The sequence below is a fragment of the Eublepharis macularius genome, chromosome 4, assembly GCF_028583425.1.
Source record: "Eublepharis macularius isolate TG4126 chromosome 4, MPM_Emac_v1.0, whole genome shotgun sequence".
Classification (NCBI taxonomy): domain Eukaryota; kingdom Metazoa; phylum Chordata; class Lepidosauria; order Squamata; family Eublepharidae; genus Eublepharis; species Eublepharis macularius.
In genome coordinates this window covers 21046320-21071973 of record NC_072793.1, presented here as the reverse complement: position 1 = coordinate 21071973, position 25654 = coordinate 21046320, and the positions used below count along the sequence as shown (strand labels likewise).

General features: G+C 45.8%; 1 protein-coding gene across 1 annotated transcript in view; it reads left to right on the top strand.

The window, feature by feature from the left end:
• The first annotated feature begins 21528 nt into the window (after window positions 1-21528).
• SDK2 (sidekick cell adhesion molecule 2) overlaps window positions 21529-25654 on the top strand; it is a 104686-nt gene continuing 100560 nt past the window's right edge. The window contains exon 1 of the mRNA XM_054976827.1: window positions 21529-21674. Coding sequence (XP_054832802.1) covers window positions 21529-21674 — 146 coding nt within the window. The remainder of the gene's footprint in view (window positions 21675-25654) is intronic.

Sequence of the window (25654 nt, the reverse complement as noted above, 5' to 3'; positions counted from 1 at the left end):
CACCCAGGTGAACAAATTAGTGTTATTATTATCCCCACAATACAACTGGGGAGCTGAGGCTGAGAGGGGAGGCTGACCCAAGGCCACCTACTGAGTTCATGGCAGTAGTGGGATTCAAACCAGTAGAGTGCCGATTCACAGCCGAACCGCTTAATCACTGTGCTACAGCAGCTCTTAATAATAATAATAATTGTTCTTATATCCTGCTCTTCTAGACAGATTAGTGCCTCACTCAGAGCGGTGAACAAGTTAATGTTATTTTTATCCCCACAATTCAGCTGGGGAGCTGGGGCTGAATGGAGTGGCTTACTGGAGGCCATCTACTGAGCTCATGGCAGAAGTGGGATTCAAGCCAGTAGAGTGCTGATTCGCAGCCGAGCCACTTGACCACTGTGCTACAGCAGTGACATATAGAGTGGTGGGTGCCGTGGGTGCCCTGGGCTGGTATGTCAAAAATAATCCTGGTGTATTACATGACTGTAGCCTCCCTAGTCCAGTGATGGCAAATGGTCTCTCCAAGCTTGTGAGCTACAGTAGTTGCATCTCTCCATAGAACACTGTGGATGGCTGTGTGTTCATATCATGCTTCATGTGGCATTAAAGGCATAAAACTTCAGCCGCTTAATTTAAAGAAGCAGGTGTGGTGATTGGGACGGCACTCATGTATACTGCTTGGATCAGGAACAGGAGGGGACTCTGGCTCCCACTTCATGTGGATAATTAGCATGGTGTGAATCAGGGCTGCAGTGCACCAATTACTGAGAAACGGGAAGCAGGGAATAGTTATGAGGTACAGTGTAGCGTTAATGGAGGTACATTGTAATGTATCTGATGAAGTGAGCTCTGACTCACAAAAAGGTGATGCTAGAATCAGGGCTTTTTATCAGCTGGAACTCGGTGGAACGGAGTTCTGGAACCTCTTGAAAATGGTCACATGGCTGGTGGCCCTGCCCCCTGATCTCCAGACAGAGGGGAGTTTAGATTGCCCTCTACGCCACTCAGCGGCATGGAGGGCAATCTCAACTCCCCTCTGTCTGGAGATCAGGGGGCGGGGCCACCAGCCATGTGACCATTTTCTCTGAGGGCAACCCACTGAGTTCCACCACCTCTTTCCCCAGAAAAAAAGCCCCAGCTATAATAAATTATGTTTTAAGGTGCCACTGGATTCCTATTTTATTTTGCTGCTACAGACTAACAGAGCTACCCATTGAACGAATATGGAGAGTTGTCACTCAAGGATAATCTAGCTCATATGAAGACTCCTGGGTGAAGACATAAATCACAGCTGGGGAGCAGCAGAGGCCGTTTGATGGTGCTGCCATTGCTCTGTAAACAAGTGCACATTTTTCTTTCCAGTGGAAGTTCAAGAAAAAAAATGTTGCAGTTTTTTGCAGTGATTTGGGCTAATGGAACAGGGTTGCCAGGAGCGGGGTGGTGGTGGGGTGGCAGTGGGTTCCCAACTTCATGCGCATGCGAAGCGCATGGTCCATGGTGCCTGCCAATGATGTCACTTCCAGTGCAACCCAGAAGTGATGCTGTCACTTGCAGGCCGCACTGCAAGTGACATCATCAGCCAGGGGTGTGGGCTCTCATTTCCCAGGCCTGCCTTTTGGCCTCCACCAATGGCAGACAATATCCAGGCAGTCTGTATCCTCCCATCTCTTGCCAGAAACCAGTGAGCAGAGGCTACAGTTGCCAGGAGATTGCCCGCTGTTGGTGGAAACCTGGCAAGGCTAATGATGGAGGGAGGGTAATTGGTTAGCACCTCTGACATCACCGGCAAAAATTCTTCTCTAGTCTTTTCAGGACTTGCATTGTTTAAAATGTTCTTGAATTTTTTCAGTAATGTAAGGGATGGAATATAAGCAGCCACTTAAAGAAAATAAAACTAGACCATAATCTGCCTGATGCAAAGGGAAGGGGTAAGACTTTGGGGTGGTGCATATGACTGCAGGGTACATGATACATCCAGGACCACAACAAGAGTGAAGAACCAGGCATTGCTCCTCTTAAAATCCTACATCTGTCTTTACTGTGGGAGGTCTATGAGCCATATTCACTGTGCGTTGTAAGAGACATCCTGAATTCTAGAGCACTGCAGCCCCAAAGACCCTCTAATGCCATGTGCACATCCAAGCTTTTCAGTATGCACCTGGGACAGAACATTGGAGTGGATTTTAAGGAGGGTGGGGAGAGCTCAGTATGGATCTGATGCATAGGCTCCTCTGAAATGGATATTTTCTCCAGGGGGGAATGAGCTCTGTAGTCTGGCGATCACTTGTAATTCCAGGAGATCTCCAGCAGGAATAATCCTCCTCCTCCTTTTTTCCAGTGATTTGTTTGGGCTTGAGCCCAAGCTGGGAGGGTGAACACTGACAGTCAAGCTGTCTGTTATACTTGATTCCCCCCTGCCCCAGTTAATTAGGTTGCCTAGAACAAAGTTTGAAAATCCTTTCTGCAGAAAATGGATTTGTGTTTCATTACAGGCCATTAAGCAAAACCCCTTTTTAGGCATTGCTAATAACATTGGTTATCTGGCTGTTGACATAGTGCCCAGAGGTGACCCGGGACTTATTGTAGAGTGATGCTCTCTGCCAATTAATATCTTAGCCCATTTAAGCTGTTAACAAATGAATTCCCTGGTTTCATCACTGCAAAGGGAGTGGGGGGGGGACACCGTTAGCGTCTGGCATGCCTGCCTCAAACTCTTCCATTGTCTTTTCTCTCCATCAATAAGGAACCAACATCAAGGCCTTGAGGAAAGAGCCAGAGTGATACAAACTTCCGGTACAAACTCCTATGGCCATTGACCTATTTTAACCCAGTTGCTGGTTTCTGAGTATGGAATCCTGTGCTGCCACCAAGAGGTTCAGTTGGGACATTCACCTCCGTGGTAACAGAACAGAACGCGGCAATCTCAAGATGGAATTGAAGCAAACAATTCCAACCTTGCCTATCAGTAGTACAGGGATTGTGATCACATATTTCAGGGGTCTGTCTGTCTGTACTGAAATTGGCTGTTGGATAACTGTCCCAGTGTCTTGCTCTTCGATGAACTCAGCTTGTGGCTTTCTAATCAACTTGCAAGAGATTTGGGTGTTATCAGAACTGGGTGGGGAGGGCAGAGCTGGTGCGTAGCTCTGACAGCTTTTTGATTATTGATGTCCTATTCCAGCCTCTTTGGCTTAGAGTTCTGTCCAGATATCACACGGAGTCTTTTGCTAGGAGGAGATTTTGCTGGAACCTGCAGCCTTTCCTCGCAGTAAATGTCAAGCTGGAGCACAGCCACTGGGAATTAAAGCTTCTTCCAGTAGACCGACAGAATTCAAAGATGTAATTCATCGGGAAAAAAGAAAAAGAGTTGCTCAAGACTGATGTGAGCTTTTCGGGGTGATAAGTTCAGTGATGGTTCAGCAGGGTCAGGCAGGGGGTGCAGGCCAATGCATTGGCTTTACGTTTGCAAGAAGGGGGCGGCAGGACTGAAGGAAGCGATAAAGCCGTGGATTGAGGCTAAGTCTTATCAGTGGAGCAAGTAGAGCAAAGCTCACATTACAAAAAGCCAAGCCTACGCAAACCCTCTTTGGTAGCACTTTCCAAGGGAGAGCTGTTTTGCAGTTAATAGGAGGGACCCCCCCATCTGTGTTGATATAGGGAGAGAGGATGAAAATGGTGATATGCAGGGCTCATTTTGAGGGGGAACATGCAGGAACACAGTTCTGGTAGTTCTCCAGAAAGGTCACATGTCAGGTGGCCCCGCCCACCTGAATTTTGGCCATTTGGGGCCCATTTTGGCATGGATTGGGGCCGAAACTGCCAAATTTGGGCCCAAAATGGCCAGGATCAGGCCCAAAACAGCCAGGATTGATCCCGAAATGGCCAGGATCACGCCTCTGACAGGTGGTGGATCACTCTCCCACTCAGCAGCGGCCCAATCCTGACCATTTTGGGCCTCTTTTCAACCATTTTCAGCCCCTTTTTGCCATTTTGGGGCCCAATTTCGGCCCTGAATGGCCAGGATTGGGTCCAAAACAATCAGGATAGCTGATGTCAGGGGGTGTGGCATATGCAAATCAGTCATGCTAATGACACACTTCCAGTGGTGACAAGAGGCGTGGCATATGCTAATGAGTTATGCTAATGAATTACGCTAATGAGCTCCTGCAGCTCTTTTTCTACAAAATGTCCTCTGGTGATATGGAAAGACAAGAAATAACAGTGCAACATTCAAGGAGTGGAATGGTTTGAGAACCTGGGGCTGCGTGTAGAGAATGGAGCATTGGAGGGAACCTCACTGCAGGCCACAAAACAGTCATTATTTTCTGTAGTACAAAGGGAGTGATTCTAAGCAGGTCTTCTCTGAAATAAGCCCCATTTCATTAACTGGGGCTTACTCCCAGGAAAGCACTGTTAGGATTGCAGCCCTGGTAAGGCACACTAGAAACAGAAGAAAGGTGCAACCTGGATGTGATGGGAAGGCCACATGGGACAAATAAGAGGGGACTCTGCTGAAGAGGTGGCTGAAAACTATAGAGCGGAGGCTAACACTGTAGAGACGGTATAGTCAACATAGGCAATAGGAATTTGAGGGTTAGAGAAAGACTTTCCATGTGATATAAATACTAAGGGTAAATTCACATTTGCTTTTGTGAGCTGGAGTGGTATCATCTAATTCTGCTCATATCATTACTGCCATGATAGCTTCCGTACTTTTGTTTCCCTTTCTGTCTATGATACTTATTCCCAATTTAATGTTCCATAGTTGCATCTGGGTTTTTTTTCCACCTTAGCAGCAGGTCAGGCTAGCAATAGTTACACATCACAACCTGGCAGTGACTAAGAAAATATGGTAGCCTCTTGTGTTTAAGTGGGTCCAAGGCCGGAAAAGTGGGAGACTTGCTTGAACATTTCTATCCCAACCTTCTTCGCAATGAAATGGATCAAGACGGGTAGCCATGTTAGTCTGTCTGTAGCAATAGAAAAGAGCCAGAATCCAGTAGCACCTAGAAGACTAACAAAATTAGTGGCAGGATATGAGCTTTTGTGAGTCACGCTTCTGAAGAAGTGAGCTGTGACTCACGGAAGCTCATACCCTATCACAAATTTTGTTATTCCTATAGGTGCTACTGGACTCTTGCTCTTTCCAATGAGATGGGTTAAGCTGAGGAAGAACAACTGATCCAAAGTCACCCAGTGAGTTTCATAGCAAGAGGGGCATTTAAACCTGGGTCTACACAAGCCTAAGGCAACTCCCTAACCTCCGGGGCTTTTTTTCAGCGGGAGCGCAGTGGAACGGAGTTCCGGCACCTCTTGAAAATACTCGGCAATAGTGCGTGAAAATAATATTATTTCAAAGAATCCCATGTGTTTCTTCCTCATTTCCCTCTTGAGAGTTCCACCACCTATTTTCCCAGGGGAAAAAAACCCCCTGCTAACCTCTATATCATGCCTGCAGTCCTGGTAACCTTGGACATGTCATAATTGCAGCAATAGAAGCGCTAGGCCAATGTATGCACTCACCCATGTCCAGTCAGGCCTTGGCTTCCTGTTGGTCTCCAGTGCTAATGGTTAGGCAATGGTGTTCTAAGCACCATGGCTGCCAATGTCTCTTGTATACTCTGGGCATTTGCAAACTAAAGAGTAGATCTCATCTTCATGCCTTGAAGCCAAATTCCTATCATCCTCTTTCCCTTTGTTCTTCAAAGCCACCCAGCGTGTAGTCATTGCATGAGCAGTCGTGGTGCCAGCGTCACGGGGACAGGTGCTCAGCTCACATGCTCAGTTGACGACCCCTTGCCCTCTTTATCCAGGGGGTGATACCTTCTGCTGACAACAGGCACAAAGCAGCATGTATGTGCTGAGGAAGAAGTGTCTCTAGACTTCAAGGCAGCCATTAGATGATTGCTTCTCATTATTAAAGTTTAATTTAAACTGTGTATTGGAAAGAACAAACAAGCTCGTATCAAAGGAGCCTCCGGCCTTTTTTTTAATACTTGATTAAATTTAAGGGTGCGGGGGCTGGAAGCCAACACTGAATTTCTTTAGTTATTTCCTCTGAGCTTCCATCCCCTGGTTTCTCTCATTGCTGCAGAGAAAATACATAAATGAATGCCCAATATTAATTTTGTCTCTCCAGATTGCCACAGGGGAAAGTTTCCCACTCTCCCTTCAGCCCCTTTCAGGTTCACACTCCTCTTTGTCATGTTCACAACCTCCTGTTGCTTTGAATCTTCACAGTATTGGTTATCACTTAAAAAGCTCTTCGTGGCCTTGGTCCAGCATACCTACAGGACCACCTCCCTCCCTTTGTTCCTCCACGGCAGCTTCGCTCTTCCAAACAGGGTCTCCTGCAGGTACCAGCCTGCACATGGGCGAAATCAACAGCAGCCCGTACACAGCCTTTCTCTGTGGTGGCCCCTACCCTGTGGAATGCCTTGCCTGAGGAGGTCAGCAGAGCCCCCACCCTCCTGGCTTCCCGCAAACAATGCAAAACCGAATTATTCAAAAAGGCTTTTTACTCAGATAGGAGGGCCGTATTGTAGGGAGGGGCTCTCAGATGCTCCGCTAATAAGTTAGGGTGGAACCAGAGGCCTCCCCGCTATGTTGTATTGGATTCCTGCTAATGCTATGTCTTTGTGAACTTGTATCTATTTACCCTATGGCATTGTTTATGGAAATGTTGCTGATATTGACCGTACTAATCTCACACAGTGTAATCCGCCTTGAGTCTCAGTGAGCAAGGCGGACTATAAATGACATAAATAAATGAATAAATAAATAATGGCCATCGCTACATTCACTGCTGCATGATGGCTGTTTGTTTAGTTGATTTTAAAAGGGGATTCGGCACATTCATGAAGGATAAACCCACTGACTGCTATTACTCAGAATGAATGAATGGAACCTCAATGTTCAGAGGCAGGAACCTTCTGAGAACATAAGCGGGGTGGGGGCAACAATGGGGGGGGGGCTCTGAGCCCTATTTGTATGTCTTCTGGGAACATCTGGCTGACTATTGTGTGAAACAAGAGGCTAGTTAGATAGACTGATCCAGCGTGGCTGCTTCTAGGTTCTTACAGACTTCTCTTCTGCCCAATGTGCAAGTCATGAACCATTTTGATAGAAGGCAGCAAAAACCCTCCCATGTTTTACTGGGGAGGGGCAGGCAGGAATGCCATGACAAAATAGGATATATGGGGCTTTGGGAGCTTGACAATGGTGAATGGGTGGAGAAGAGGATTACAGCTGCTTTTCCTTCTCTAAACGTATGAGTCAGTTTCCATTCCTTTTCTCAGTTTAAGCAGGGCTGAGGAATATTAATGCCTCAGGGCCTGAAATAACACCGCCTGTTCCTGTGATTTGCTTCATTTGAAGCTTTACAATGTCAGCGGCACAGAGCAGAGATGTGTTCATGCTTCTTTGTGAAGCTCGGAGACGGCAAGGAAAAGTCAGGAGTTCAACAGCCCTACATCTCCCCCAAAACGCTGCCTTTGATACTGGCCTTTTCCGTTGTGTACATGTCCTACCACAAAGGACCCGAGATGTTTTGTAGGGGTTAACGTTTTCCCAGAAATGCTTTGTATTGTTTTAAAGCTCTTCTTTTCCTGCTAGAAATGGAGGGGGATGCTTGCAAAGTTCATTGAACCATGGTGAAGAAAAGAGTTCTCAGGTATATGATGACTCAGCCCTGGCCCACTGCGGATCCAGAGGGTACACGCCTCCAGACAATTGGCCTGGGATGACACATGGATTCTCTCATTCAGAGACGCAGTGGAAAGCCAATTCACAAATCACTGTGCATTGGCACGAAACCGTCATACACACTTGTGACAGTGTACATATGCCTTAAGTACTGACCAACGTTTATCGTAGCTCCAGAAGGAACACCGTCTGCCTCCACAGGCTGTTCTGCTATCCACAGATCAGAGTCCCTGATGCCAACTCTGAATCCATGGTTGCTTGTACCGCCGGATGGCAGCCGTGCCCGAGAACTGTGATTTTCAGGCAGCCTCCCTTCCTTAACGTTGCTTGTCTATGCATTCCTAGCTTGTTTCATCTATAACACTGTGGCGATTTCCCAGAAGGCTTTAACACCATCTCATCGTAAGGCTAGAACAGAAGGGACCTATTATGGTTCAAACCAACAGCTAACTAACATGCATCTCTTTTTTTTTCCACCTGGGAGGCTGTTGTGGAAATAAAGTCCAAAACATCCTGGATAAAATAGTAGGGTATCCTAAAGGCCGGTTTCTTCACTATGTAAAACCAGTTGCTGCCAGCATGACTCACCTGTTGCTATCTTTGGCTGCTGTCTGACTGTTCCATCTTTCCCCTACCATAGCAGAATTTACTGTTTTAATTTGTTTGTTTTTTTAAATGTTTCGTCCATCCAATGGGATATAAAAGCTGCTGCACAGTCAAACAGCAAGTAAATAACAAAAGCTTGTGTGGGTGCCAGCCATGTCACCACCGTGCAGACAACATAATTCACAGTTAGCCTATCAGCAGATGTACGAGATTACAGTTGCCCTAGCTATGTACCTCGCTGATTGTGTACCGCATTGATCTATGTAGTCATCTCGCTTTCTCTCTCTCTCTTCTGTGTGCCTCTCTCTCAAGGTACATGATCACATCCCTGGACCGCACCCATGCCGGCTTCTACCGCTGCATCGTGCGCAATCGCATGGGAGCCCTGCTGCAAAGGCAAACAGAAGTGCAGGTGGCATGTAAGTGATGGTGCATCCTATGATGTAAGGGTTTCAAAACGTCCATAATTTATGGCAGGAGTCTGAAGTGTGAGGAGGAGGGTGGCAAAGAAGCTGGTGTAGCACAGTGGTCAAGTGGTTCGGTTGCGACTCCGCACTCTGCTGGTTGGAATCCCACTACTGCCATGAGCTCAGTAGGTGGCCTTGGGTAAGCCCCTCCTCTAAGCCCCAGCTCCCCAGCTGTATTGTGGGGATAATAATGACACTAACCTGGATGTGAGGACGATCTGGCTGCAACATCTGTCACCCCATTGATCGCCAGGGTTGATTCGGCTGATCTGGCTGGCTAGGCGGGTGTCCCCTTCCTCCCTCACCGCTCCATGTGCGTCCCTCCCGAAGCTGCGCGCTCGGTGGAAGAGGACGACCATCCTAGATACAAGGAGTGTACCGTTCTTCGGTCAAGGGACACTAACTTGTTCACCGCTCTGAGTGAGGCACTAATCTGTCTAGAAGAGCAGTATATAAATGCAGTTGTTGTTGTTGTTGTTGTTGTTGTTGTTGTTGTTGTTGTTGTTGTTGTTGTTGTTGTTGTTATAAAGGAGAAAATCATAAAGGAGAAATCAACGATGGTTCAAATGGGGCAAAATGTGATGAGATCGAGGAGGAGATTCAAAAGACTTTTAGAAGAGTAGCAGACTTTATTCATTGTCCCTGGTGATGGAAGTATCATAATTTCCATCTTCAGCAGAGGAGTGTTTATATAACAACATTTGAGTTATATACCACCCTTCAGGGCAACTCAACACCCACTCAAAGCGGTTTACCAAGTATGTCATTATTATCCCCACAACAATCACCCTTTGAGGTGGGTGGGGCTGAGAGAGCTTGGAGAGAGCTGTGACGGACCCAAGGTCATCAAGCTGGCTTCAAGTTGAGGAGGAATGGGGAATCAAACTTGGATCTCCAGATTAGAGTCCTGCTGCTCTCAACCACTATACCAAACTGGCTTATATGTTATACTCATACAGGTATAACAAAGCAAATGGCTGCTTTCTGTAAAGAAAATCAGCTTCCGAGATTTAGCACAGAATAAGGGCTAACAGGGAAAAGGTTAGCATCCCCTACTCCTTGTCCACTCCTCCAATCAACATTGCTCCCTCCATAAGCTTTGGTTGCATATTTGCATGTAAGATGTTTATAGGCCCTTAATTGAACAGCAAGAAGCAGGAGTGCTCGTCCTTCAAATGTGCCCAGGAGCCCGACCAATTGTCAATCCACCCAGTTATCTTGAACTATTTGACTCTATCTACATTATAAAACCGAGTTTAGTTGATTTTGTACCAAGCTAATTGTTATGGCTTCCTCCAAAGAAACCTGGCAATTGTGGTTTGGCAGGGTTGAGACCTTTGTTAGATATATCCAGCACCCTCTCAAAGAACTACAGTTCCTAGGTTTGGTTGGGTAGAGGAAATGCTATAATATCTGAAGAATAAGCTTTTGACTCTCAAAAGCTTATACCCTGAAAATCTTGTTAGTCTTTAAGGTGCTACTGGTTACCCAGTAGTCAGTACTGAAATGCTGGCCGTTTCCAGATGGCTTACCTGAAGCCGCTCCATGCCGCAATGCTGTGGATCGTGCTGGGGAAAACGCGAAATATCACGTTTTCTCGCAAGAGTTTTGCACGACTTCGCGCAATGAGAAAACGCAATATTTTGCGTTTTCCCCGGCACGATCCACAACATTGCGGCATGGAGCGGCTTCAGGTAAGCCATCTGGAAACGGCCACTATTTGGCTTCAAGCTCAGAGCACCTCTGCTTTTCTGAGCTTGTACATAATACCCTCTTCCTACATCACAATCAAGAAACAATTATTTGAAGGATAGTTTAGGCAGCCTGGGTTGCGCTCCTCTTTCCTCTCGTCCTTAATAATTATCATAGATTATTCCTTAGAAACATGTTTCATCCGCAGCTGATCCCTGTGTAGTTATGGGACAAGCTATCAAGGTCATCAGACAGCTCGATCTGGATGGCCCTTGGAGAACAAATGTTAGGTGAGAAATTATTGGGTGCTAAAGGGCTCTTCAGTTGAGCAGAGGGAAATGGAATTGGAACCAGCAGCTGGAAGATGAAGGTGGAGAAATGCAAATTAAAAGAAAGGCACGGTCTTTTAATACTGTGAGTGATGAACCACATCATCAAACGGGGCATTTTTCACCTTCTTAAAATCAAGATTAGAGGGCTTTCTAAAGGACACCATTCAGCCATCTGCAGGCTGTTTCAATAATGAAAGGGAATTCTGTCGCCATGCACAGTATATGAGAAGTCACCTTCCAATTTTATCACCCTTTATTAATCCTCCGGCAACAATCAACTGACCTTTTGTAGTGGTGCCAAATCACAGAACCGTACAGCTTATAAGCAACGTCTCTTCCATCCAGGTTAGAGTACATTGAAAAGTCTCTTCTTCTTCTTCTTTTTTATTTGTTACTTTTGTTTTTAAAGATAGTGACGTCATTCCTATTTTTCACACCTTTTCCTGACGAGCAAAACCAGAAATGTTCCCTTTTCGTGTGGAAGCTAGTCTTCCATTCCTTGAAAGATAGCAATACGGGGGAAAAGGCAAGACGGGACTGATAAGCACGAGAATGGTTTGGCTGCTGGACTAGGGGGACGTGAAGCTCCCCCCCCCCCATGTTAGGGTTGGTAGTTCAGGTTAGGGGAACCAGCATTAAGAGAACTCTGTGCGAGAGAAGCCAGCCTAAGGATGTTGTTTAACACCATGTGGTGTTAAATCCCTACGATGGCTTTTAAGAAAAGCCAGCCATTCTCTTCAGCAGCACCCTCTGGAAGGAAGGAAAGCAAACAATGTTTATAACAATTACAGCACCGCTGCTTGACTTAGGGACAAGCTTCCCATATAAATCAGCCCTGGTCTCTCTGACATTTGGGAAAGAGGCCGGAACATGGATGAAAAATCTTCTGCTGGCAGGAGAATCAGGATCAGTTGGGTGGCTCCCGAGGCATTTAGCTGGGGAACCTCGTGCCTCAGCTCAGCCATTGGGTGTGTGTCTGGGAAGAAGCAGTTCTGTGGGAATGAGACCCAGTGGGAGGAAGTAACTTAAAGAAATTACCTTGGATCTAGCAATGCTCCATAACTCTATTTTGATGTGCTCTCCTATAGGAGATATATTAAGCTTGTCTGCACTGGAAAACTGCCTGGGGGCTTTGACCGAGGGCTAAACTACACGGGAGGCCCGACACGTGTTGTGTTCTTGCAAGTTTACCTGGGTAGTGTAGTTGGGCCAGCAGCAGAAGGAAGGGAGAGAAAGAGTGAACGAGGGGAGCCTGAAGAAAGCCTTCTACCATTGCAAGCTGCCTGTCAGCTGCTGCTGCTGCTGCTGCTCTAATGTGGCCTCCCTCTGCCACTGCTAGCTACCTGGCAGCACTGGGCTCCTTCTGCTCACTCTTTCCCTCCCATCCTGCTGCTGTTGGCCCAACTACACTACCCAGGTAAACTTGCGAGAACCCGACACGTGTTGGGCGTCTCGTGTAGTTTGGTCCTGAGAGTATATGGAGGTATGGAATGTTCTAGAAGTGAAATTTGAGTAGGCCTTTGCACGTGTCCTGTTAGAAAGGTGGGCAGACTTCGACTGTGTGAGGCTTTTCTGGCATTTTATTAGAATTTGCATGGTCCACTGATGCATGTTAAATGTACAAAGCAAGAATGCCTAAGTGGGATCTCTTAAATGGGGTATAACTAACATGTGTTCCGTATGCTCTCTTGCTTAAGAATATCAGAAGGGTTTTGAGGGATCACACTAAAAGAGCCAGTTTGGTGTAGTGGTTAAGAGCAGCGGGACTCTAATCTGGAGAACCAAGTTTGATTCCTCACTCCTCCACTTGAAGCCAGCTGGGTGACCTTGAGTGAGTCACAGCTTCTTGCAGCTCTCTCAGCCCCACCCACCTCACAGGGTGATAGTTGTGGGGATAATAATAGCATACTTTGTAAACTGCTCTGAGTGGGCGTTAAGTTGTCCTGAAGGGCTGTATATAAATTGAATATTATTATGATGATGATGTTATTAAGCTCCACCTAGTCCAGTATTCATTGTGAGATTCCCAGCAACCAGGGAGTGCACTAGAAATGGACAAGTGGCCTACTAATGAATTTCTCTGTCCGTCCCTCACTGTAGCTATACATCATGCCTCGGTCCCATGGAGCCTTTGCTAGGTGGAAACATTTTGCTCTGTGACCCTGGAATTTTCCCAGCAAATTTGTATCCTGACCTTCCATCAAGAGATTCAGGGCAGTGTACACTATTCTCTCATCCCCCACTTTATCCTTATAACAACCCTGTGAGGTAGGTTAGGCTGAGTGTGACCGTCCCAAACTTACTCAGCAAGTTTCAGTGCAGACTGGGGATATGAATTCAGGTCTCCCAGATCCTAGCCTAACACTCTAACCATTACACAACACTGTTCCCAATAGAATGCTGCCACATAGTACTGTCTCCAGAGGCCTTTTACTATATGTAGTTCTGTGGCATGGAAAGACCTCTCTGTGGTATCTTTTTGCTCCAGGAAAAGTTTCAACACTGCAAGCAGAGTCATGTTGTCTGCCTAGTGGTTGGGTTTGTATGTGAGAGGGCATCTCTGCCCCTAAAAAAGATGTCAAATGGTCCTTAACTTCTCTTGTTGCCCTGGCTTATTCCTCTTCTGAGGTTCCCCGGGATCTTCAAGGTTAACATCAGGGCTAGAAGGGAAGCAGATCCCACTCTGCAAGGGGCTGGGGATGACAGATTCTGCATGTCAGATCAGAGCATGCTGGGAGGACTTCAAAAGCCCGGGGAGGAAGAGGAAGACTTGCTGAGCCAAGAGCGGAGAAGAAAGCAGAGAAAGGAGCCGTGACCACCAGGCAGAGGAAGGTAGCAGCGGGGAAGGACCGTTCATTCAGGTTTAAGGCAAGGCTGACAGGCGCCTCTGAGGTTTTCTGTGCAGTCACGCACGGGTGCTCAGCTGCGGAATAAAAGTGCCGCCCTGGAAAGGGAGATGCCATGCAATTAATCCTAATGAAAGAGACGCTTCACAGGAGAGCTGCAAGCTGGTGGGGGGTCAGGAGCAAGAGAGCAACGGGACTGATGGAAGAATGGCTTGGAGTTCTGCTGCTGGTCTCAGGGCTGCACCACAACAGGCACACTGCTCCGCCCTGCTTCTTCCGCTTGCCGTTCCTCCCTGCTTGCCTTCCCTGTTTTTCTGTTTTTGATGTTGCCCCCTTGGTATGCTTTGCCCACAGCTGCAGAGAGAGAGAGAGACAATGTTTTGAGTCATACTTCCAAGGATATATGAGGTACTTCAAAGAAATCCAGAGATTTCGGGGGGGGGGGGTTGCTTTTCAATTGAGCGAGCAGATATATTTCATTTGGAGCAACCATTTTTATTTTTAAAATGTATTTTAGATGTTTATATCCTGCTTTTCTCCCTAAGCAATTTACACCGTTGTTCTCCTCTCCTCCAGTTTATCCTCACAAAATTGACCCTCTGAGGAAGGCTAGGCTAAGAGGGTGCGACTGACCCAAGCTCACCCAACAGGCCACCAGGGCCTCAGTCTTCTAGATCCCAGTTCGGCTCTCAAAACACTGCACCATTCTGGCTCCCGTAGTTGGTGTGTGGGGTTTTACATCCATCTCACGGCTCTGTTATTTTTTAAAAAGTGAAATAACTTAAGCTCACCTTCCCTGCTACCGTGATCCTTTGAGCTGCTGTTCCGTGATCGTGCTGTGAAGAAATTAGCAGGACTAATTTCTACATTGTGGCTCTTACTTTCTCTTGTGCACTTAGCTATATGTACATAGTTGTGGGGGATAAATGTTTTTTTAAAGCCCTAATGAGTTTTGCAGTTTTAGTTTTTAAGGAAATTTCCACCTTAGTGACAAAATTCATAATGAAATTACAGATATTGGAAGCCCTAAGGCAGTCATCTTCAGCTATGGAGGCTTGACCTCCCTCTGACGTTCCTTGTTAGAAGCGATTTCCATCAGGAATCATCCTAAATGGACTCGGTGCCTCATCAGCATTCTTGGGAATGAAGATCTATGAGCCAAAGCAGCGAGAGAAAATTAAAATCCTGACCGCCATTGGAAAGGCTGGGCGGGGGTGCAGAGAAGGAGCACCCTGTTGTTCACAGCCTAAAAGAGTACTGTGAATAGAGATAGGCATGAACTGAAATACGAACCAAAATTAAGCGCGAACCAGACTGGTTCGTGGTTCACGAACCACGGTTCATCAGGTCCCATTTCTGATGAATTGCCACGAACTTTAGGGTGGTTCATTTGGTTCGGTTTTTGGTTCGTGACTGCAGACAGCCTGGTGCCAATCAGTTTCCTAGGCAACAGGGTATGGACTTCCTGCAAACCTTCTGCTGACCCGGAAGTGATGATTTTCTGACCTGGATGTGAAGTTTTCATGAACCAAACAAACTGGTTCGCAAACCAGGGGCAGGTTCATGAAAGTTTGTGGTTCGTGGTTCATGAAATTTGACGAACCACAAACCACATGGTTTGGGTTTTTTCCAGTTCGTGCCCATCTCTAACTGTGATAACTTGAGATTCTGTATACTGACTTTCATGCCTCTCTGCCTTTCTGTCAGGAAGAGAAATAACACCCCCTCCCCCCCCAAAAAAAAATTGGGAAAAGGAAACAATCACTATCAAAAACAGGAAAAAGAAAATCTACGAATGTTCCTCTGACAAAAGTTTGTAAATCAAGTTGCATCTGCAGGGTGAAGACATCTGAACGCTAACCAAACATGCGCGGCCTACGCCAGTTTCCCAGCCTGATGTAAATTTAACCAATACCCTGTGAGACACATCTACAGATCCAAATCCCCCCATCTCATTCCATCTTCTTCATCTTCCTCTCCCTCATGAGCCCCTCCCCTCAAGGTTGGTGGCAAATCAGGCAGTTAATGGGAAATTAATCAGGCAGCTGCGCTAACGCTAATGGCCAAGTCATTAAAAAGAGATTCTTTACACGTTTTTAATTACAGCAATTAAAGCTAGTCAATAAAACGTCTCCCCAAACCCCCCATTTTGTCATTAGTACTATTATTATTAAAGGTGCTATAAATCCCCCCCCCTCACACACACACACACACAAAACTAGCTGCACCGTGGAGAGGCACCAACTTCCATCTCTCTAGCATCGCAGCTGGTGGTTGTAAAAATGTGTGAGGAGGGAAAGGTTATCTAAATATGAGATATGAGCTTTAAAGGAGTGTCTGGCAATTTTAAGGGTATGGGAATGAGTTTCGATGTATGAGGAGGGTATCTTACATGAATGGATGTGTAAATAACAGCCTTGAGTGGGGGAGAATAAGGCATTTGGCTTTTCCCGCAGGTTCTTGCTGTTTTAAAGTACATGAAACCATCATTGGTGCTGCCTGTGCAATGAAAAATATGCACAGTTATAGGAAAAACTACACTGAACGGTTGATAGAGTGGCTGATTTGTCCATCGTGACTGGCTTCATCCAATTCACTTTGTATTTGGGGTATAGAGTTCTAAGTATATGAGACTTATGCAATTTGTAAAAGGTACTTGTGTGTATAAATTGCCCCTTTTCAAAATACACACAGCAGTGACCCTGAATGTACCAGGCCCTTTCTTACCTATATTTCACAAGGCGAAAGCTGCAGTTTGCAAATACACTCTGGCCTTTTATAACTGAACTGCATACATGTGTTTTGTACTTGGCGATCCGTTACCACACCTGAAACGTATTGTGAGAAGCAGCACTAACAGCTCAGCCAATGAAATGTGAGAAAGGCTGTCAGATTTTTAGGTGCCGTGGTGACTCAGAACTTGGGAGTTTTTCCAGCTTTGAACACAAATATATGTGGATAGAAATCCAGCGTTCAAAGACAGATTTTGGCATTTTAACTGCTGCTCCTTTCCAAAACAAGATATTAAGACAAGCCTGCGCAACTGGTGACCATCAAGCTCAATGAAGACTTGTATTGTTGTGGCCTCCTAGTTGTTGTAAAAACAGGAGATTCATCAATCACCTATTAGTGTGACTGCTATACATCAGCTAGTGGATATATTAAATTTGGAGGATCAGAAATCGTACATGCCTTTATAAAGCAATTCTACTAGGGTTGCCAAATCTAGGTTTGGATATTCTTAGAGATTTGGGGGGTGGGAGGGGGGTAGAGCCTATTCATCCTTGTAATTCTATCTTATAAAGATCACTTCACCTTGTGATTTGTTAATCACAGCCTGGGAGTGCGTCCCTTTAGGAAGCCCACGGATCGTTGTTCTCTTTTACACTTCGATTCTTTTCATCCTAAACATTTGAAAAGTAATATACCGATTGGGCAGTTCCTTAGGATTAAACGGAACTCCACCAATTATGCTGACTTTAGGGAACACATTCGGTACCTGGATTCAGCATTTGCCTCTAGAGGATATCCGGTAAATGTAAGAGCCCCGGCAATTAGGAGAGCAGAGTTAACATCTCGCGATACGCTCCTCCAGCCTAGGAATCGACAGCCTAATTCCAGCATTACTTGGGCACTGGATCACAGTCCCTTTTCAGGTGCTATAAATAAAATTGTGAAACAGCATTGGCATTTGGTGGGTGGAATTGCCGGTTGCGAGAACCCCCCCAGAGCGGGTCTTAGGCGCACAAGGAGCTTGAAGGACTTTCTTGTTAGATCAGAATACCGTATGCCCAGACAGGTACGCCCCCTTCCAGGGGGGCATTTCCCATGTGGGGATTGCTCCGTGTGTTCTCTGATGGTTAATGTGTCTAAACTAATAACACCAAGAAGAGGCCACTCCCCTTGCTTCTCGAATTGTAGATCATCTAATGTAGTATATATAATTCAATGCAGTTGTCATTTGAATTACGTGGGCAGTACGACACGCCAATTACGCGTGCGAATACAAGAACACATGTCACGTATAAGAACCTGTACCAGGGAGGCACCCCTAGTGGAACACTTTCTAGCGCAGCATATTGACAACAGGGAGCTGTCTGTCTCCGTCTTGGAAAGATGTGATACACCTGCCATGCATGATTGCACCAAGCACCTTTTGCAAGCGGAGGCGAGGTGGATTTTTGAACTCAAGAGCCTGACGCCGGGGGGTTTAAATCTTACAATGGATTATTCCTGTTTCCTAGGATAAACAGCAGGGTGTTTCCATCTATGATTGCCTGATATGTATATACTATGGTCCATTCTCTGTATTTGCCTTGTATATGGATTAATTGTACATGTATTGCCTCTCTGTCATGTTTGCATTTGTGCTGTATTGGTTACTTTTCTGTTTTGTGTCCTGCTGACACTGCCCCTTTAAGAGGTTTTTTTCCCTAATTGGATAACCCTAGGCTTGTTATATAAACATGGGGTGTGTCTGGTACTAGTTGTAACTATCGGTGTACTTGGAACTGCAATGGTGTGTGGAGTGAGGGGAGATGCCAGTGGACAGTAAGGAAACTTTTAATTGCCTAGATTGTAAACCAGTAGCTACATTGGTCAGGCTGTGTATAATGCTTATTACTGATGGGTTAATTTTATTTATAGTCCATAGAGTCTAGCCCAGGATGAAGAAAGACCGAAACGGGAATTGGAAATAGCAAGCTGTAGCCCGTCGGCTAGGTGTCTCTGGACACGTCCTTTTTCCACTCTTGGACATATGGAAATTTCCTGTGTGCATCCTTCCATCTGTCTACACTCTCCCACCACCAGAATATTCATTGTATATAGAAATATATTTATTGTCTACCCGATAGACTACCTCTTCTTGTATATATATGCACTTTAAATCTTGTTTGAGATATATTACACCTCTGCACTGTTGCACTTTGGATTTAATACAAAAATTTATATCAACCTTGCATGATTAATTTTTGTGACCCTGGTTGTTGTACTTGTGTTGTAAGGTCTCACGGGGGCAGGTTCCACACAATGAGTTTTGGGGGCGACTCACTTGTTCCTCTTTTGCACACAACTACCGTGGAATTAAAATTGAGGTTTCCCCACACTGTTTAATAAAGGGCTGTGTTCCCCATAAAAATCACTCCCCAGAGGCAAGATCTAACTATATGTCTGTGGGGAAATACCATCCCCTTCAGCAAAAGTCTTGCTTCTCCCTGCAATTTTCCGTCGCTTGCATTGTTTTCACACTAATTAATTACTGTTTTCTTTGGGCCTGGCCTTTTGTTCTCTGCATTCAAATGCTGATTATCATGATTATCAGGTAGGGTTGCCAGCTCCAAGTTGGGAAATTCCTGGAGTTCTGGGGGGTGAAACCTGGAGAAACCTGGAGAAAGTGGGGTTTGGGAAGGGAAAGGACCTTGGCATGGCATAATTCCATACAGTCCATCCCCCAAAGTAGCCATTTTCTCCAGGTGAACTGATCTCTGTGGCCTGGAGACCAGTTGTAATTCCAGGAGATCTCCAGCCACTACCTGGAGGCTGGCAACCCTATTATCAGGTCTGGTTGTGAAAGGGAGAGAGTCTTAATTACTGGGTGTTTTTTTCCCTTTGTAGTAGGCCAAAGTCACTGCTCATACTTCTTAAAAATTGTATTGCTTATTATCATTATAAAACTATCATAGTCATAAGAAATGATGAAACCAAAGACCGGTGATTTGGTTCGCTGTGCAATGAAACCCAATTCTTAAGCCCCCTTGTCCCACCTTCCTGAGATGGAAATCAAGCATTTATTCATGATTGCCAGCAGATAAGGATCTCCAAGAAAACAGGAAGTAATTAATCAGACTGGAAGGTGACCACCATGCCAAACAACACAAAAATTGTGGGCATAGCAGTGCTAGGAAGCCTTAATAATGCTTTGGCTGTCCATATGGAAGTAGAAAAGAGCGGTAGCACCTATAGGACTAACAACATTTATGGTCAGGTAAGAGCTTTCATGATGGGACAGTCTGATGATGTAATTAGGGTTGCCAGCCTCCAGGTAGTGGCTGGAGATCTCCCGGAATTACAACTGGTCTCCAGGCCACAGAGATCAGTTCACCTGGAGAAAATGGATACTTTTGGGGATGGACTGTATGGAATTATGCCATGCCAAGGTCCTTTCCCTCCCCAAACCCCACTTTCTCCAGGTTTCTCCAGGTTTACTCCCCAGATCTCCAGGAATTTCCCAACTTGGATCAGGCAACCCTAGCTGTAATGGCATTAGAAAGTGGGGAGGGGGAGTGAAAGGTGAGAAGGCCAGAAAGGAGGCTTTAACACATACAACAAAGCAACTCACAAAATACCAAAATGTAACAGGTTTTACATCTGGATCATCTGTAAAAACAGGGCGAATAAAGCATAGTAACTGGACATTAAGTGGCTAGCATAGGGTAACCAGGTCTAGGTTGAAAAATTCCTAGAGATTTGGGGGATTTGAGCCTGGAGACGGCAGGGTTTGGGAAGGGAGGGGCCTCAGTGGAGTATAACACCATAGAGCTCACCCTTCTTAGCAGCCATTTTCTCTAGGGGAACTGATCTCCTTGGCCTGGAGATCAGTTGTAATTCCATGAGATCTCCAGCTACCACCTGGAGGCTGGCAACCCAAGCAGGGAACTAGACTGGACCTCCTTGGCTCTTTCTATTTCTCACCCATCTTCGTAGGAGCTCAGGGTGGCAGTTACGGTTCTCCACTCACCCCTTTTTTGTTGGAGAAGCCAGAGACTAAGAGCAGAACTACAAGTGACAAAAGGCACAGGTTGGACACTTGTCAGCTTCCCTCAAGTTTTGATGGGAAATGTAGGCGTCCTGGTCTTGCAGCTTGGCTCTCTGACTGCTGTTCAATGGACTTTTCAACTGTCACTTGTCCAACATTCCGCCAAGCTGCCTACATTTCCCATCAAAACTTGAGGGAAGCTGACAAGTGTCCAACCTGTGCCTTTTGTCACTTGTAGTTCCACTCTAAGAGTCTACTTACTGTAAACACTGCTGGAAAAGTAGTTCAGTCCACTCGTACACTAGGGGGAGCTGTGGAGCATTCTCTAGTGTTTAGCATTATTGAATGTTTTCTCTTGCAGTTCAACCTACTTGTTGTTTTTCTCTCTCTGCTGCGTGTCAGTATATGTTAGTGCTTCTTCTACGGAGGCCTCTATTGCATTTAAGCATCTCAAGGTGGGGGATTCCCTGCTCCCACCCTTCGCCCCCTGCCACCCCTCACCTAGCCGGTGGGAGAGGAAAGCGGGGGAATAGGCATCCTAGATGCACTCCCAGGGTGGTGCGACAACATCACACCCGGCAGTGACGTCATTGCACTACCCTGAGGGCACTCCTGCACAGTGCAGTGGGCCAATTTTGGCCGCAAACGAGCCAAATTGGGCCCACTGGGGGCCCACATCGGTCCACTGAGACGTGTGCATGCACCCCTGTGTGATGACGTGACACCCCTGCGTGCACCCCTGTGTGATGACGTGACATCAATGCACAGGCACAGGGGCATGCAAAAGACGCATGCAAGGAGCAAAAAGAAGGTGAGCACCGGGTGTCCCTCCCCACTACCACCAGGAGGGTAAAGGGACTGGGCAACCCTAGATGCATGGATGGCCTGCAGTCAGTTTTTGTCTCTTACAAAAATCCTGTTGCAGTAAATACATTGAAAGCAAATTCCGAAGCATGGATTTGATATTCGGCAGTTTCCAATCATTTTGAAGCTCCTGTAATGCCTATACCAAAGTTCGTACCACCTATATATGCTTTAGAACTAGGTTTGGGGAGCCAAGAGTAAGCCTGAGACTGCCTTTGGTCTGAGCTCTTGGAGACGACACATTGACTGTTGTTTCTTTTGCAGATATGGGGAGCTTTGAAGAGAGCGAGAAGCAGCAGAGTGTCTCACATGGGGAAGCTGCAGTCATCCGTGCTCCCCGAATTGCCAGCTTCCCTCGCCCCCAGGTCACGTGGTTCCGTGATGGACGGAAAATTCCCCCCAGCAGCCGCATGTGAGTTTTAAAAATGATATCCATGGCAAGAACCGCTTTCATAGCAGAAAGGCTGTATTGCCGCAGTTGTTGCTGACCAACTTAAGTTTAGGCGGTGGTTCAATTTACATTGCAGTCCTGTGCAGAGGCCCAAATGTGGGAAGATTCTGGAGTGCAGACAAAAGCCAAGCCAGTGTTCATCAGGGAGAAAACTCTCTATGCAGTTCAAATGAGTGTGGAAGAGTTCATTGTGTGGAGTGAGGTGTGAACCTCAAGTGGCATGCTCACTGTATACAGGCAAGGCCTGCCAAAAGTTTGGAAAAGCAATTTGCCATAACAGAGCCAAATGCCCACTCCTTTCTTTCTTTGGACGTTACAACAAGCCACCCAATGATGCTCGTAGGGAAGTGAAACCATAGGCCAAGCATCAGTATTGCACAGCAGTGCCTTCGCACTGCCAGGTTCACGGTGCGCCCTGTCAATCATGGCCAGCCCCACGTGCCAAGTCATGCCCCTTTTTTGTTCCTGTTATTGTTGTGAGTAGGGCCTGCCCCACCCAACTGGCAGATCAGGCAGAAATTAAGGGATTTCTCCAATCAAACTGGAAACGAAGGGACATGTACTATTGTAGTATCTAGTATTTCTCTCTTCTCGGTCTTTCCCACACTCTGTATCCAAACTCTGCCTCAAACTGCAAAGCCATCTGTCATTGGTGGTGGCCAAGTCTGTGTGCATGAACTCCAGCACCCCCTTCTAAGGAACTGCACATCCTTCCTTTTGAAGGTGGGAGCCATGAGACAGAAAGATTTTTCGTGCTCCATCATTTTAAGAAGCTATGCTATGATGTAATCCTTTGCACCTGAAAGCCTGAGAGATTTGTCTTCAATAGCCCCTCTACTTTGTCTTTCAGAGGGGCTGCAGCATTGCTTCCTACAGTCCAGAAAGCCATCCATCCCTCCATCCCTCCATCCCTCCATCCCTCCATCCCTCCATCTATCTATCTATCTATCTATCTATCTATCTATCTATCTATCTATCTATCTATCTATCTATCTATCTATCTATCTATCTATCTATCTATCTATCTATCTATCTATCTATCTATCTATCTATCTATCTATTTTATTGCACTTGCATGATGCTCTCCCTGAAAAACAGGCTCAGATCAGATCACATTAGAAATGTAAAACAGGCAGCATAATAATTAAAACACTTCAGGTAAAAACATCACAGCAGATCATTAACACATCATTGTCCTCAGTGGGACAGCTTCTTCCAGAATGACACAAGGGGTTTGAACTTGACTCCTGTGAACTGGATCTGATATTTTTACTTCCTTCCCGACTTCAAGGACAACTCTCTCTTTCTACACTGAAGATTTACCTGCTAGGGAACAAAAAGCACAATTCAGTGCAATTCCAGTATGTGTCGCGTCCCCTGTCACATCCAAAACAGATTAATTACGCACAGAGCAAAACGCATATACATACACCCATGGTTTATCATTACACAGGGTTTCCTCTGTTGGAAGAATTACTATTTTCCTCTCATCAATTTCTTTTTTAGAAAAACTTCTTGCACAGTTCAAATTCCTTCGTCTTAGAATTCTCTGCTGGGCACTTGTGTCTTTTTATCCCAGTTCCTATTCCAAGCCTCTTCCTCTCATCCTGGGAGTATTGCACACAGATCCCTATTGGGCTGCCTGCCTCTATCACATTTGCCAGCTAACTGTCCCCCCAGGAGCCACTCTGCTTAATGGCTCGTGCTCCCACCTTGCCTCTGAGGTATCACAGAGTGCTGCTCGTGCACCAGTTCCAGCCACTATTGTCTCCATCAACCATATCACAGCAATTACAGCTGATTGTTATTCGTAAGAGAGTTCAAGGGTCTTCCTTCCCAGCAAAGTGGTGTGTGTGTGTGTGAATGGGAGATTCCCATCTGATGAACAGCTGGGCTCTTGCAGCTAGGCACTTCTGTTATCTTAGAAGACCAGGGCTTTTTTTCTGGGAAAAGAGGTGGTGGAACTCAGGACCGCACAATAACATCACTTTGGGTCAGCTGGAACAAGGGGGGAGTTTTTTAAAGTTTAAACCGCCATCGGCTCACCTCCTGATCTAAACTCCCCTCTGTCTGGAGATCAGGGGGCGGGGCCACCAGCCATGTGACCATTTTCAAGAGGTGCCAGAACTCCATTCCACTGTGTTCCAGCTGAAAAAAAGCCCTAGAAGAAACTATATTTGTGCTTCCTTATTCTTGAAGATTGCAAACGACCTTCTGACCGTGTTGCAATAGTAAGGAAGGTGAAGAGAATTTGGCATGTCTCGCTGAACAGTGAATGTGACCTTGAACACCTAAAAACGAAGGCAAAATCTCTTTCCCCAATCTTAACACATGCCCCTACACACAAACTTTCTTTTTAAAAAAGCCCAGTTCAGAGATTCTTGCCAAATTCTCTGCATCTTCCTTACTGTTACGATGAGGATTTAGATTTTCTCTGCTTCTCCTTATCTATTTGTTCCGTTTTTATTCCATGCCTCCTGCAAGAAGGTCAGAGCAATATATATGATTCTCCTCTCTTTTATCCCCACAACAACCCTGTGAGTTAAGTTAGGCTGAGAAAGAATGTCTGGCTCTAGATCCCTCAGAGTAAGCAGTGGATTTGAACTTGGTTTAGTTAACTCTATCCCCACTACGCCACACTAGCCATCTCCACATTGGCTGTATTTCATTGCGTCCACCTGTTATCTTCTTGCAAGATCCCCCATGTTTGCTCAAAACAATGAACATTCTACAGAGAAGTGGGAAGCGATACAGATGCCCTAGATGTGAGGGTAGGTATGAGCAGACTGTCTGTCTACAGATATATGGCACAGCAATGCATAACTGTTGATAGGCTAAGATCATGCCTTCCTAACACCCTCAGAAAGAGGCCCATTCTTGAACAAGGTAGACAACATGGCCTATAAGAAAATCACGAGCAAATTGCTCTCTGCAACCCCAAAGGAAAGACATAAGGCAGACACATTAGCCAAGACGTTTATCTGAGAGAATCCTGCCACGTCCCATCTTAATGGGACAAAGTGCTAGGGAATGCAGCTGAATATGTCCTTGTTAAACTAACATTAAGGATGTTTAACAGATGTCTCGGGTGCATCACATTAACATTCGGAGATAGACTTGATAAACTAATGGCTTTGTTTATCATCTAGAAAATGAATTTAAAAGAAAGCTAGGGAGAGAAAGATGTAAGAAAGGGCATTTTCTCGTTCTTAAGGGTTGTAATATTCCGTTCAGGAAAGGGGGAAAAATTGCCATGTCTCCTTACACAGACAGACACATTCATAGTGCGGTACAGCATTACCCCTCTAGTGAAGGATCATTTTTCAGGATTGGAAGCTTTTCTAGCAACCAGCTATCTGCGTATGTGCTTACAGGCAAAGCTCATTTAAAGGGCATGAAGTTAAGGGGGACAAAGACTAACATAACCTTATCTAGCACAAAGAAAATGTGTGAAATCAGATAGATGTTCCGTATATATCCATGTTACAGGTATACACATGGCCACAGTCCAGAGAATGGCACATCTAGTTCTGTATGTCCACTAGATATTTGGTCTTCTGTTCATTTCATACACACACACAAACAATATCCAATTCTCTGCATACCTGAAACTGCCTGTTTCTATAGATTCATTTCTTATTCGTTCAGTTCTATCTATTTTCCTGTCTTATCTGCTTTCTGTGTTCCTAACTCCAACAAAAAATTTTAATTCAGGTTCAAGGTGTTGGTTCTTACCTTTAAAGCCCTGAGCGGGTTGGGACCGGCATATCTTTGGGATTGCCTCTCCCTGTAGGTTCCCCAGAGACCGCTTCGATCAGTGGATTAATGTTTACTGGTGGTCCCCGGCCCTAAGGAAGCTCACCTCGCTTCAACCAGGGCCAGGGCCTTTTCAGTCCTGGCCCCAGCCTGGTGGAGCGCTCTGTCAATGGAGACCCGGGCCC